Raw genomic sequence first — 15,553 nt, forward strand, 5'->3', positions numbered from 1 at the left:
CATTCACATTGACTGCAGCTTGCATTATTTTCAATAGCAATCAGACTCTCACTGTTTTCACTGTTGAGACGGAGGCTCGTTACACCTATTCTCCATCACTCAAGTATTGTTTCATACTGACAAAACTTTAAATACTTAGCTAGCATTTGGTCATACATTTAGTTTGAAACTCGAAAAAATGAGTTTCTAAAGTTGGTTGAGAAATATTTTTTGAAAGTTGTGATTGAACTTTGAACACATATTTTACTTGAAAAATATTTGAAGTTCTGTAAGTAGAAGGGAAATTCCATGCAGACCAGCTTTTTGGAATTTGAAAATTTTTCCAAGACAGAATTTCCAAGATTAGTCAAATTTCAAGAACAAACAATGTTTTCAATCTTTTTTTTTTTTAAAAAAAAAAAACTTTACTATCAAAATCTATCGCTAGATGGGAGCTTAATATCATCTGCTTTGGGCTAAAGTTGTGTGGGCGTTTTTTTTTTAATTTAATTTTTTTTATTGTATGTGCAGGTTCTTTGCCTATGCAAATATCATTGTATGTGCCTTCTCTATTTTTTCTCTGTTTCTTGCTTCCATCATTGGTCGTAATGGTCTTCACCCAAACAAGTATTTTTGCCTCTTCGTCCATGATATGGTACGTCCTACATTTTATTTTTTTTAACCCATTTTCACATAATCATTTTAAATTGATAAGTCAGTTATTAATATTAATGTAGTATTGGTTTTGATGGGGTAATTTTTCCAATTCAATATGTTGCTCCCCACTCCGTTGTATCCTCCGTCATTGTGTTTTTTTTTTAAAAAAAAAAAAATTACATATAAATTTTTTTTTGCTTATACATAAAAAATCTTACTTATTTTCATAGAAAACATTTTTTTTCTCATACCAAGCACACCCTCAAACTCTTTTCAAATTGTAGTAAATATTATCAACCAATTGATCTTTAGTGAGATGAAAAGTTATATTTTTACGCGGAACAAAAAATATATGACCTTCTGAAATAATAGCTTTTTAGTTAAGTGTACATCTCAGAAATTAACCCTTTTAATTACCTGTCTCACGTTTGGCCATTGACCTAATTTTGTGAGTTATGGGAGTCAGGAAAACCTACCTTTCTTCCCCACCCTAAGGATTGATTTCTATCATTTCCATATATTAACAAGTTTCTAATATACATAGTAGATGTAGCACGTTATTTTGTCTCTAAATTCATACTTACTTTACTCATTATGTAAACTTACACAGCCAATGCATCATTTCTCATTTGTCTTCGTAGTTGTTATAGTAGCTTTTGTTTTAAGAAAAATATTCTTGTCATAATCAACAAGATATGGGATATATATATATATATGTATACGAAGAATTAATGTTGATATAAATGGGGCAAGCATAATCACCCTTTTGCTATTATCTCTTTACTTCTTTTGGGACCATAAGCATTATATTGCCGCTTGTCATTCTTATTTACACCATCTATAAATGTTAAGCATAACATATTAGTCTCCCCGTTTCAAAATAATTGATTCTTATTGATTTGATATTCCCTTTAAGAAAATATTTATTAGAAACTTATTTTACCCATTAAACCTTATTAATTATGCTATGATGATATAAATTTGAGTATATACACTTTGTATAGTCATCTATAGTATTGGAAGAACATACTAGTAAAGTTTTCTTGATTTCATAAATGGAACTACTGAATTGAAACAAATATTTTTAACAAGAAGGCCAACTACAAACGCAACAAAGAGAGTAATAAGTACTTCCTCCGTGCATTTTTACTTATCCATTATATCAGAAATAGATGTCTATTTTTACTTGTCCAATTTATAAATCAAAAGATAATTTATTACTTAATTCCTAATTGAGTCTCTTTACTAACTATAGTCATTCTAAATATATTCATTTTATTATATTCAATTGTGATATGGTAAAATTGTCAGGCTTGCCAAATTTATATTGATCAAGTAAAAATAAACATAGAGACTATTAAATATGAAGCATATAGATCATAATATCCACAGTAAAAAAATCCAAAAAGTTAAAACATTTCATGAAAAAACCAATAAAGGGTATAGCTATGCGCGGTGTTCGGGAAAGGGCCCATCACAGGGTATATTGTACGCAGTCTTACCTTGCATTTCTGTCAGAGGCTGTTTTCAATCTTGAACCCGTGACCTCCTGGTCACATAGCAGCAACTTTACCAGTTAATCCAAGACCCCCCTTTCATTCGTAAAAAACCAATATAGAATATAATTGCTTAAAACAAGGCAGTCGCTTCCTTTATTTGGTATACGACTCTGCTCACAATGTCAGTACTCACTTTCTTTATCTCCTTCTCATCGGCAATATGAATACTTACTGTTCAATATCACTTCATAAAATATGAAACATATTTTTAAGTATATAAAAATTGAAACAATGTTTCAGATTATGATGTCAGTATTGCTGGCTGGATGTGCATCAGCAACAACAATTGGATATGTAGGAAAATACGGAGAGATGCATTCAGGGTGGATGCCAATTTGTGATTCTGTTGCAAAGTTCTGTCATAAAATGATAGCTAGTGTTATTTTCTCCTATTTTGGGGTTATTTTCTATTTATGCCTTACTATCCTATCCGCAAATCAATCTAGGAATATCGAAGTTTAAAATAATATCCCTGATAATTAATTAAAAAAAACAGGCAGTGTATTATTATAATAACAGTATAATTTATTTTACCATGTGGTATCAAGGATGGAAGAAAAGGAAAACGTATGTAATGCAGATGCATTTATATTAAATTTGTTGCAGATTGTACGATATTTGGTGGAATCATAAATGAGTTGAATTTAATTATGACTTCTATATAGTGTAAAAACTGATAGACACAGTGAAGTTATTAAATTATTGCAGCTACATTTGTAGTACATTTTTAGAGGCAGCTGGTGTGTATGATAGTTTCTGTGATTCCTTGGATCATTTTTAAATCTGTAACATTTCAACTACTCATTTTCGTTTTAATTTATTTGAAACTGTTTTTTACTCGTCTGTGTTCTAACTAGAGTGAAATGTTCTTCTGTTTAATAAAAAGTTTATTATGCAAAGAACAAATACTTATATACTCCGTTTCACAATAAGTTAATTATTGGATTTTGGCACAAATATTAAGTAAAAAAAGCAAAGACATAAATTTATCATATTTTTTCATTTTTACCCTTTTCAAAAAGTAAAGACATATGATACATCACTTTCAATGCACATTTAATGGAGGGTGAATTTAGAAAAAAATTCCAACATTTACCTTGAATTGTGAACCATTTACTTATTTTGAAACACTAAAATTGCTCCAACAATTCACTTATTGTGAAACAGAGGGAGTATGATTCTGTAAATTTTCTCAAAAATTTCATTTAGACACTAAGGGGTCGTTTGGTAGAGTGTATTGACAAAAATAATGCATGTATTAATTAATGTGTATTATGAATATCTTATTCGGTACAATTTTTAGTCAATGTATAACTAATGCATTAGTAAGGTGTGTATTACTAATACCACTCATTTTCTATGTATTAGTAATGCAAAGTCTTTAATACATGCATTAACTTATTAAATGACCTTAATACCTCTCAATTTTCCTCTCAAAATATTTTACCATTCCTTTTCCCGCCATTTTAATTTGCAATAGTGAATCTTTTTAAAACATTTCACAATACTTTTCCCACCATTTTAATCTACAACAATGAATAATTGATTTAAATAATTGTAACGTATTTTTTATTTGCTCCGAGGATTTTTAAAAAGATTAAAAAAAAATTGAGACTATTTCTTAATTTTACGTTTTATACTATATTTTTGCTTCGACTATGTTAATCCATTGGCATAATATTTCATGCACAAAGACGAAGGTCTTGCAATTAATCCGAAACTTCTATATACTAGTTCAACAATACTAATTATATTTGAGATGACAAAAAAATTTTGTTGCAAAAAAGTGTACAAAATTAAAGAAGAGTATTTTTGTAAACAAACATTTCTTTTATAGAAATTATGTAAGATGTATTATTTCTTATAAATCAAATCATATAATGTATAAGAAATAATACATGCATAAGTAATACAAGCATTACTAATACACTATATTTTGCATTGATCTTATGCACTCTACCAAACGCGTCCTTAAAGTACTCGATCATGTTTCAATTAAACACAACTCAGTCATTCTTCTCTTCAAGCTCGTTTCTCTCATATCATGTGTTTTTATTCTCCAAATTAGATCGACATAAATGGTTTTTTTTTTTTTTTTTTTTTTTTTTTTGTAAATTCTTGCCTGTCATTTCGAATTTGTTTGCACCTCACACATTATCTGCGGTCAATTAGTTGTGTCAACGGATAGGAACGATATGTGCATAGTATTGTTTAATTGAAATTGCCTGAATTCAAGTGTCTAAACTTTGCACCATTAAAATTATTTTTACACTTTATATCCATAATCTTCTTTTTTAGCTATTAATATGAAATTTTTATTCAAATTCACACGTCCAACACGAGTTACAAATGTAGCATATCAAGCTCTTTCTTCAATCCTTACCAGATGATAATTCATAGGAGTATCAAATATGTTCATAGCTGCCAATCGCACGCAACATAACATAAGGACGTAACAAGTGAGAAGTAGAAAGAAAGAAGTTGAGGATATAAATCAAAGTCAGTCATCCATAAGAAAGTAATGTATGGTAAAATAAAAATAAACTAAATAATAAGAAATTGTCCAAGATCATATAAGAATACATTTCATTTGAAAAAGAATTGTCCGAGGTTAATTTTTTTTAAGAAAAAAAATAGAGTTGTCCTAGGGTAACAAGAATTTGGATAAGTCCGATTCTAATCTAATACTATATTTTAAGAAAATGAATGTTGAAATTAACTCAACAATAAAAATTAACTATGAGGCGACACATTGCTTTTTTCACTCGATGTGGAACTCTCTTCATCACACCAAGTTTGTAGATATATATAATACATGTCAGGTATTGATATTTATACATCTTTTATCACTTAATAATGATTACATAATATATGTTTTTACTTAATTTCTTAACTCTTAAATTTACTAGTTTAGTTTCATATAAACACCCCATGAGTGTAAGTATTACCATACTTTCTGGAGCTTGAAGGAAGAAAAAGGACAATGAATTAAAGTCGTGCAATACAAGTATTTCCATTTTTGGGCTCTAAGTCCTTTTCTTGCATGCTTTCTTTCACATTTCCTACTGGAAAAGTTAATAGGCCAAAATAAGAATGAAATGTGAGCTGTATATTTATCCATCAGTACAATAATTTTTAAAGTTCTTTATGTTTGACTTTGTAAACTTATGGTTTAAAATAAATACGACTATTTATCTGGTCATAAAATATTTTTTTAGGAGTAAAATAAGAAGTTTACATTTGAATTATTTTTAAAAATAAAAATATGACATTTTTTTTAAATGAATCAAAAAAAAATTATCATATAAATTAAAATAAATGAAATATATAACATTAATTAGTTTCAAGAAAATAAGCCTTTTCCTTTCTAGTGGAACCGAGAAATACAATAAACTGGAAAGTATTTCCTACATCGTCTAAGCCCTGAGGTGGTAACGTGAAAGGGATTCAAAATTTTAAAATCTATATTTAAATTCGTAGATGTTGATTTTGGGGGAAAAAAAAATAAAAAATACTATTATAATATTCGTAACTCGTAAGCCTTGGATAAGATTATCTCATATATGAAGTAACCCTACGAAGGTAATTGAATATGAGGTGGATCGGACAGCTTTAGATATAGTTTAATTTCTTTCAAAGCGTATTCCAATTTTAAAATTTTGTTTGGGTCAACAAGATATTTTGAATGCGCCATTTGGTACATCAGATTGAATGAATAAGTAAGGATATCTCATGAGATTATTTTATCTCACCGTTTATACTGATAGAAACCCCTTCATTTAGTATAAATAATAAGAAAAAACAATCTCGAATTAGTTAATATACCTCATACTAAAAACGGAATAAAGTTAGTCCTTCTACTTGAATTATTTTTCTAATCTGTTGTAACAAACGATAGTCTAAGTGTGGTAAAAATATATTACCAAAACAAAACGTAACAGAATACCAATTTTGACATAAATTTTGAGCTGGAAACAGTTCATAGGGGTTGTACTTACGAGTTATTTGTTGAACAAATTTATACTCTTGGCTCGTTTACACGTCTTTAAAAAATATTCATAAAAAATCAAACTTATTTTTCCATACTCGTATTTTTAATATCTTAACATTTTTTTTTTCAACTTATTTTTCCATACTTGTATTTTTAATCTCTTAACATTTCTTTTTTTTTTGGTAACATCTCTTAACATATTAATATCTTTTTCGAATAAATGTTCGTTCTATTTATGTTCCTGCTTCATCAGCTCACATATTTGTACTCTTTTAACTTTCAAATTTTCTATGTTGAGTAGTATTTTTTAATTTTCAAGATCAACTAAAGACGTACGTAATGGAAAAAAAACTAATTACTATTGATTTTTTTTAAATAGCAAATATTTTGAGTCAATTAAGCTCCTTTACTAAATAAAAGTTTATTTCGGGAGCCTAATTGAATATGTACATCTTTTGGGAACAGAGGGAGTATATGGGTCAAAGTAAACGGTAGCTGTGTACTTCTATATTTCAGTTATTATAATTCATTTAATATTATTTTATTATATTTTGTCATCTAATAATGTAAAAGTGAATGTAAGCCACAGATTGGTAAAACCGACACATTTCACCAACCCAAACAACAGCACTATTGAGCAAAACAGGTGATAAATAATATCAACCTGAAATTCTACAGAAATATTTGGCTGACTGGACTAATTAAGAAAAGAAGAAAAGAAAATACTGTTTGCTTGGTTATGTATTATACGATCTGTCCGATGGTGCTTTTCTTTTTTCGACAACCTCTTTTACAATTATCAAAATATTTCTCCACTTCTATTTAATTACATATCATGTCCCAATATATAATAATTTTATTATTTTAGTATAATAATTTAAATATTTAATATATTCTATTAATTTATATTAATTAACTATAACTACATATTGGAAGTAAATTTTATTTATTTATTTAATTGGCTATCATATTCAAAACTAATTTGTTACCACGAATCACAATAATTAATAACTTAAAATATTTAAAAGACATATAAAAATTTTATTGACTATCATTATTTTAACAATGCCACATAAATTGAGATAAAAGAAAAAGTACTGCAAATCATAATAATTAACAACTTAAAATATATAAAAAATTTAGTTGATTCTTAAAATTGTATCGAAGCCACATAAATTGGGACATAAGGAGTAAATATATTATTTGATAATTACGTAAAAATTATTATAAATCACAATAATTAACAAGTTAAAATATTTTTTAAAAATAGATAAAAATTCTATTCATCTCTCAAAATTTTATCGGTGCACCATAAATCATGACAAAATAAAAATATTATCTTAATTAATTGCAGCTAAATATTCAAAGTAAATTGATTTTATTATTTTAATTGACTTTTATATAAAAAATTAATCTTTTTATTTATTTATTTTAGTAAATTTAAATTAAAAATTATTTTTTTCTTATATAGAAATACTAATATTTAAACTTAACTTTAAAATTTTAAAGTACAGAATTAATAAATTTAATTTAATAAAATAAACTTCTAGTGAATATTTTCTTAGAATTTGTCTTGGGTCAATATGTATCAAGTTAAAAAGAAATAAAGAAAAATATATAGTAAAATTTTATTATTGTGAAAGATAAATATAATGTACTATCCAATAATGTTTAATAATATCAAAATAAAAAGTACTATTTCGGTGAATTATCAATGATTACTATTGGATATGATAAAATTATATTAATTTTTATAGTAATAACATAATCAATCGCTCTTAATTAATTATTATGAGTCATCTAGGTATTAAGAAAATAAATAATATTTAATGAAAAATAAAATAGATATAAAATGCAAAATTAACTCTTAATATTTTAAATTAAATTTTTGTCTTCCGAACGATGATTTTACTATATCACTGCTTAATATAAGTCATTTATGTGTTAGAAAAATAAGAATAACAAAATGATATGTCAACATACAATATTTGATAGACTATCAAAATTATATTATTGCCACATACATTGAGACGGGACAGAAGAAGATATAAAGCAACATATATTATTTGAAAATGAAATTAAAAGTATTGTAAATAACAATAATTAACGAAAAAAATTAAAAATTGACTGATTTCTGTTGCTTCAATCGTGATTTTAATGTATAACCCGCAATTAATTATTATAAGTCACTTACATATTAAAAAATTAATAATAAAAATTTTCATGATATTTTAAAAATAAAATAAAAATTACTACATATACTCAAAGGGCAAAGGAGTAAAAACACACAAGAGATAAATGTAGAGATATCAAGAAGCACCAAATGGATTATTAACATTTGTAACATTCAACACATTTTTAAATGTTTCCAAATTCTTCTTCAATCAACACATACATATAATAAAAATAATAAATAATAAATAATAATCATTATATTTTACTATATCACCCCTAATTAACTATTATGGTCATTTAAGCATTGTGCCACATAAGTTGAGATAGAAAAATATTATAAATCAGAATGTTCAAAAATTTAAATTATTTAAAAAATATAATTGGCTATCGGCGACACAAAACTTTGGACAAGGAGAGTAGCATATATTATTCAAAAATTACTTAAAAAGTATCATAAATTACAATAGTTAACAACTTAAAATATCTAAAAACAATTTAATATGCTATATATTTCAAAAAAAAATTAAATGAAAAATATTAGAAATCACAATAATTAAGAACTTAAGAAATTTAAAATATATAAAATATTTGGTCGACTCTTAAAATTATATTAGTGTCACTAAAATTGGAATAGAAGAAAAGTATTATAAATCACAATAATTAAAAACTTAAATTATTTTTAAAATATAATTGACTATCAATGCCACAAAAATTTGGACAAGAAAAGTAACGTATATTAATTTGAAAATTACATAAAAAAATATTATAAGTTACAATAGTTAACAACTTAAATTATCTAAATACATATAAAAATAACATATGTTGAACTCATGTTAGATTCCGGATGAATCCTAGAAAACATATGCAATCCTTTTATTAAAAAATTTTATTTAAATAAATCAAAATTAAAAAGATAAATAAATATTTTGATGTTGGCTTGTGATGGCACGGGCCATGTTATGCATTAATACTATCTGTCCTATGATACTTGTCTATTTTATTTTTGTTATTAAATACTTTTATAATGTATTTTAAAAAAAATTTAAATTCATTATATTCAAAGAATAAGTATAATAAAAGGCTCATATTATTTATTATTTTTAATGTGTATATCAAATCAATAGTGAACAAGTATATATTGTTGGACGGCGGAGTATATAATAACAAATGATCCCTGTATATCCTTGTGCAAATGTTTGGTAAACGGCGGAAATAAAGGGCAGCTCGGTGCGTCAGGGCCGGGTAGATCTCCATTATAATAGTGTATTGTATGCAGTTTTATCTTATATTTTTGTCAGAGGATAGTAAATTACTAAAATTTTTATTTTTCTATTTCATGCGAAATAAAATGTAGAACAAGCATACATAATTTATTAGCTAATAAATAGAGATTAAACTATTTATTATCTGCTTAAATACATATGAGGAGTTTGTTTAAACAAAGTAAGGAGAATTAATTAAACACAATTTATTGAGCAAATAAAAGAACATGCAGAGTCCGAAAAAATCTTTAAGCATGCATGTGAGGTCGTTCTTTGTATCCTCGTCAACCTAATATGCTCAATCAAACGATCCAAATCTTGGTAGGAACAGGCAGGGGCGGCTTAAGCGAATTCGTGGCCTAAGATCAAAATTGAATGGAGATCTTACGTTGTTAAGAAAAAATAATTATTATTATAAAGTCTATTTTTAAAACTATTTAATCTATTTCTTCTAATAATTTTTTTAATTAATAATAGAGTCGATACATTAATTTCTTGACACATAGTATTCTGGACTAGATATATCAAACTTTATATAAATATTTTTATATAAAAAAATTATTTTTTCTATAAATAGTATATAATATATTTTTAAAAATTTATAATTTATTTTTACTAAAAAAAATGAGGCCCTCAAATTTTGGGAGCCTTAGGCGGCCGCCTTTTTCCGAAAGGGTTGAGCCGCCCCTGGGAACAGGAAGAGCCACTTTGACCAACACTTGCTATTGTCATGTTGGTGTTTATCCTGACTTTCTTACCATAATTAAATTTTCTTTTAGTAAAAGTAAAATATGTTCTCCATATTTGCTTACTTCTTATTCTTGTAGAAAAATGTTATAGACTATAGACTCCTTTCTTTTAGTTTTGTAGCATCCACACAGGCACTACCAGAAATTCGCTATTTTTCGACCGAAATTTCCGACTGAAAAAAGTAGTCGGAAATTTTTTACTACTTCAGTCGAAAAATTTAATTTTTTTTATTATTTTTTTATCAAATATTTTTCCTATACTAGTTGTGACTACAACAGTTAGAATATTTGGTGGTAAATTTTGGGAAATATATATTCCGATTGTTGTAGTCGGAAATATAAAGAATTAAATAAATATATAATCAGTAGCAATGTATTTCCGACCACTGTAGTCGAAAATATAAATAATTAAATAAATAAATTATTAAATATATATATTTCCGACCACTGTAGTCGGAAATACTAATAGCTAAATAAATATATGACTAAATATATAATCATACCAAATTAAATAAATATTTAAATAAATTATTACCAATATGTTTTCGACCACTGTAATCAAAAAATAAATAATCAAATAAATAAATTATTAAATATATATTTCCAACCACTATAGTCGAAATTATAAATTAATTATTAAATATATGTTTCCGACCACTGTAGTCGGAAATATAAATAATTAAACGAATAAATTCTTAAATATATATTTCCAACCACTATAGTCGAATAAATTATTACCAATATATTTTCGACCACTGTAGTCGAGAATTAATCAAATAAATAAATTATTAAATATATATTTTCGACCACTGTAGTCGAAAATATAAATATTCAATTGAATAAATTATTAAATATATATTTTCAATCACTGTAGTCGGAAATATAAATAATGAAAAAAATAAATTATTAAATATATATTTTTGACTACTGTAGTCAGAAATACTAATAGCTAAATAAATATATGACTAAATATATAATCATATCCTTATATAGAAATTAAATAATTATTTAAATAAATTATTATCATTGTATTTTCAACTATTGTAGTCGAAAATATAAATAATAAAATAATTAAATTATTAAATATATATTTTTGATTATTATAGTCGGAAATACTAATAGCTAAACAAATATCTATCATCTTTGGCATTCTAACCTACTGGCATAGACTTTATCTTGCCAAAAAAAATCCTTACACTAACATAAAGCCATTGTAGATCCTTTCACTAGTCAGGAACTACTTCTGATACTAAAAAACATTGTTTGCTTGAGAAAATAAGTAAAATAAATTATTACATATATTTTTTCAACTGTTATAGTCGGAAATATTAATAATTAAATAAATATATGACCTAATATATAATTATATCTTTATACCAAAAATAAATAATTAATTAAATATATTATTAATTAGATTTCTGACCACTTTAGTCGAGACATTGAATAATAAAATAAATATATTACTAAATACATTACTAAAAAGCTTCACTATAAATATATTGAACATTTCCAACTCCTACAGTCGAAAATATTGAATAATTAAATATATTCAACTTTTACTTCCGATTGTAGTGGTCGATAGATTATATTTATTAATCTATAGAGTTTTCTTTTCCTTTTTCACTCCATTGCCTCTCTCTCCCTCTCTAAACTAAATTAGGGCAAAGTGCCTCTCCATCGAAATCATTGAAGCTGCAGTGGTTGTCTTCCTCCATCGAAGCAGCAGTGGTTGCAACATCTGTATGATCTCTCTCTCACAGACACACTCACCATTTAGCTATGGCGAAAATTATAGTACTTTTTCTTCTTTATCATCTATTTTTCTTTGTATTACACTACTTTCGCTCTCTGACTAACTTGTCTACGAGCCTATGAGTTAAGTTTGGCGATTCTGAAATTTTGGTATATCAAATAAAAATAGGTCTTTTGCTGTCTTTTGGGTTTTAATTTTCTCATCTTACCAAGATATCCATTGAATGGAATTAGAAAGAAAGGTTTTCTTTTTTCGGGTAGAAAGAACCACCATCGTGGTAGGGGGTTAGGTCATTTCCTATCCTGCATCTGTTAACATTTAGCAAAAGTTTGGTGTTACAAGAGGGGGATTTACCCAGACCTCTGTCAATTTAAGAATAAAAAGTTCATCCTTAAACAAAATATGACCTATGTCTAGACTTAATCCTAGTAAAAATGATATAGAACTTCATGGAATAATGCATGAGTTTGAGGCTGTTTAGAAGTTGGACAGCAATAATACATCAAGTATATATATTACAATCCATGAGCAAAAGTATAGTTATTCTTCTTGACTTTGATTCTGAAATTAGTAGTTCCATCATTGTCATTCTTCAATATAGCTTTGACTTGTCTTAGCAGAGGGATAGCTTCAGTGAAGAATGTTTCTTACTTCTCTTTAGCTCCTATGTTTGTTAGTGCATCAGCCACACAGTTAGCTGTAACAGTGGCTTAAAAAGAAAGGTTTAAACCATTAAGTTAAGAATTTCTTAAAATTCTACCATGAACTTGTATGTTTACCTAGAAGAACAAATGTGGAATTCATTTATTCAAATAAAGTCCCTTTGATGTATTTGCGTCAAAGTACATTCTTTTACAAGTTTTTGACAAAGTTGTCAATCGAGATATCAGTTTACCCCCCTTTAGTACACAAACAGTTTGACTTACCTATGATGGGTAGTCTTCTTGAATTACATTGTTTTTCCTCTCATCTTTGGATACTTTATGTTGAATCCTGCACCGGAAGCATATTCTATATTCTGAGTTGAATTTATCGGATAGAAAGTTTTGTATTTGAGTCTCTTAGTTACCGCCATAAGTGGTATGCCACAAATATCATCAGTTTTATTTCCAAGTAAGTGTTCTGATGTGCTGTCAAACTTGGTTGGATTTGGTTGGTGAAGTTTTACACTCTGTCGAGTTTGGACTTTGGAGCATTTAGGATTTTAAATTTTCAAACTTAATCATTATTTAGACTTATGTAAGAGTTATGTACACATTGTTTTTCAAGCCGCGGGTCTATCGGAAACAACCTCTCTATCTCATATTTGAGGTAGCGGCATGGATTGCGTACATTTACTCTCTCCAGACCCCATGTTTAGGGCATCCAGTAAATGTTCTGCAAGTAATTTATGGGCTATTTATTGGACCTCCTAGATATTTTACTTTCTGGTCTTTTGTTAAATGTACAGTACAAATGCTAGTGGGCATTCTTCTCTGCTTTCTGGTCTTTTGTTGAATGTGCAGAAAAACGTTTCTCTAAAATTCTATCTATCAACTGCTATACACTTAATAGCATATAAATATTTTTTGTGTGTTTGCTTTGAGACATTTTCTGTCGACAATGATTTCCTTATTAATAGAAGATAAGTATATTAAATTGTTCAAATAGATGCCAGTTGTTATACATTCAGCATGATAAGTATATTAAAATGGTTGTTTATGCTATACCGTACAATGCATAGAAGGATGCTATGCTAGAAAAATAAGCTTGTTGGGTGAACTTGAAGGATATGGCATGTCCACTATGTAAAGTGAAGAAGAAAAACATTTTCACATGTTGTTTCGATTCTTGTTCCTGACAAGTAGATGGAGCATATTACTCGATTGGATGGGCATTGATAGACAGTTAGTTCATTGAAAAAGTGAGGTTGACTAGATTGTGGCAAATGCCAACAAAAAAACTGGTAAGCTAGAGGTGTTCAAAATGACACTCGTAACTTTAGATTTCAGCTATGCTGTTTGTTTTTAAATCTCTAATCTACTAAAATTAACTATTTGAAATTGAGATAAACTAGTGAAAATAGCTATGCTATAAAACCTTTTGCATTCATTATGAAGGTAATTTTGTTTCCTTTGGCATCTGAAGATAGGCACCAGTTCAACAACAACATTCATCGTAGCCAATTCGACTCTTGATGACCATCCACATATTTATTTGGCTATTGATGGAGATGAATTCGACCTCAATTTTGGTCTTATCAAGGGTTGAGGTAGGGCTTTATTGAGAGAGAAGATGGTTGAGGTTGCGTCGGAGAAGTTTGTTGTTGTGGTGGATGATTCGAAGCTCGTTTCGGATTTAGGTGGATCCGGGTTGACTATGCTAGTTGAGATGGTGCAGGTTGTTGGAAGTATAATTTTTTTAGGTTACAGGAGTTGTTTAAGGAAGAGGAGGTTGACGCAAAGTTGAGATTGGATGGTAATAGGAAGCCTTATGTGACCGACAACTCAAATTATATTATGGATTTGTATTTCAAGACTCCTATTAAGGATTCTGTTGCTGCTGGTAAGGAGATTATGGCATTTGAAGGAGTGGTAGAGCATGGATTGTTCTTGGATATGACTATTGTTGTTATTATTGCTGGCAAGGAAGGAGTCAGTGTCAAGAGCAAGTGAAACTTTAAATTTTTTGCTCTCACCTGTTGAGGTTTAAACAACTTTAATTTCTGTTTTGAGTGGAATTTTTAGACTTCATTATCATTTCGAGGGAATAGGAGTTGGTTATTGTAACATTAATAAGTTTTTCGGCATTTTTTTGGAGATGTTTAGCAATAATATTCCCATCTGAATGTAACTTGTATATTAGAATGGAAAAGAAATGTTTTTTGTTGATTTCTCTTTGTTGCTGAGCATATGGCTATTTGATCATTTGAATTCAATTTGCTTTTTGAAATTAATTAATCATTTATTGAGATGAATGCAATCGGTATTTTATGGGTGAGTATATATTTATTAAAATTTCGACTACAGTAGTCGGAATAATTATAATTATTAAATAATTATTTATTAAATTTTGCGACTACAGTAGTCGAAATAATCATAATTATTAAATACTTATTTATTAAATTTCTGACTACAATAGTCGAAAGAATTATAATTATTAAATAATTATTTATTAAATTTTCGACTACCGCAGTCGAACGATTTATAATTATTAAATAATTATTTAGTAAATTTTCGACTAGAGTAGTCGGTATATTTATATTATTAAATAAATATTTATTAAATTGCCGACTACCTTTCCGACTAAAGTAGTCAGAAATATTTTTTCAACAAACTATATTCCGACTACCATGAAACGGTCGGAAAGTAGTAGGAACTACCTTATTTTCCGACCACATTCCGACTACATCAACCGTCGAAAATTTGATGTTTTCTAGTAGTGAGGGG

At 27.5% G+C, this 15,553-nt stretch overlaps 1 protein-coding gene and 1 pseudogene across 1 annotated transcript; both read left to right on the forward strand.

The window, feature by feature from the left end:
* Positions 1-2,853, forward strand: LOC107866059 (CASP-like protein 1F1; the record flags this gene model as incomplete). Its single annotated transcript, XM_016712243.2, is given in 3 exon segments — positions 1-103; positions 511-634; positions 2,436-2,853. Coding segments are annotated over 3 exon segments (449 nt in total), but the record flags the coding sequence as incomplete, so codon positions are not given.
* A 9,169-nt stretch (positions 2,854-12,022) lies between these two features.
* LOC107866058 lies at positions 12,023-14,905 on the forward strand (annotated as a pseudogene).
* The last annotated feature ends 648 nt before the right edge of the window (positions 14,906-15,553 follow it).

The sequence above is a fragment of the Capsicum annuum genome, chromosome 3 (genome assembly GCF_002878395.1).
Source record: "Capsicum annuum cultivar UCD-10X-F1 chromosome 3, UCD10Xv1.1, whole genome shotgun sequence".
NCBI classification, from domain to species: domain Eukaryota; kingdom Viridiplantae; phylum Streptophyta; class Magnoliopsida; order Solanales; family Solanaceae; genus Capsicum; species Capsicum annuum.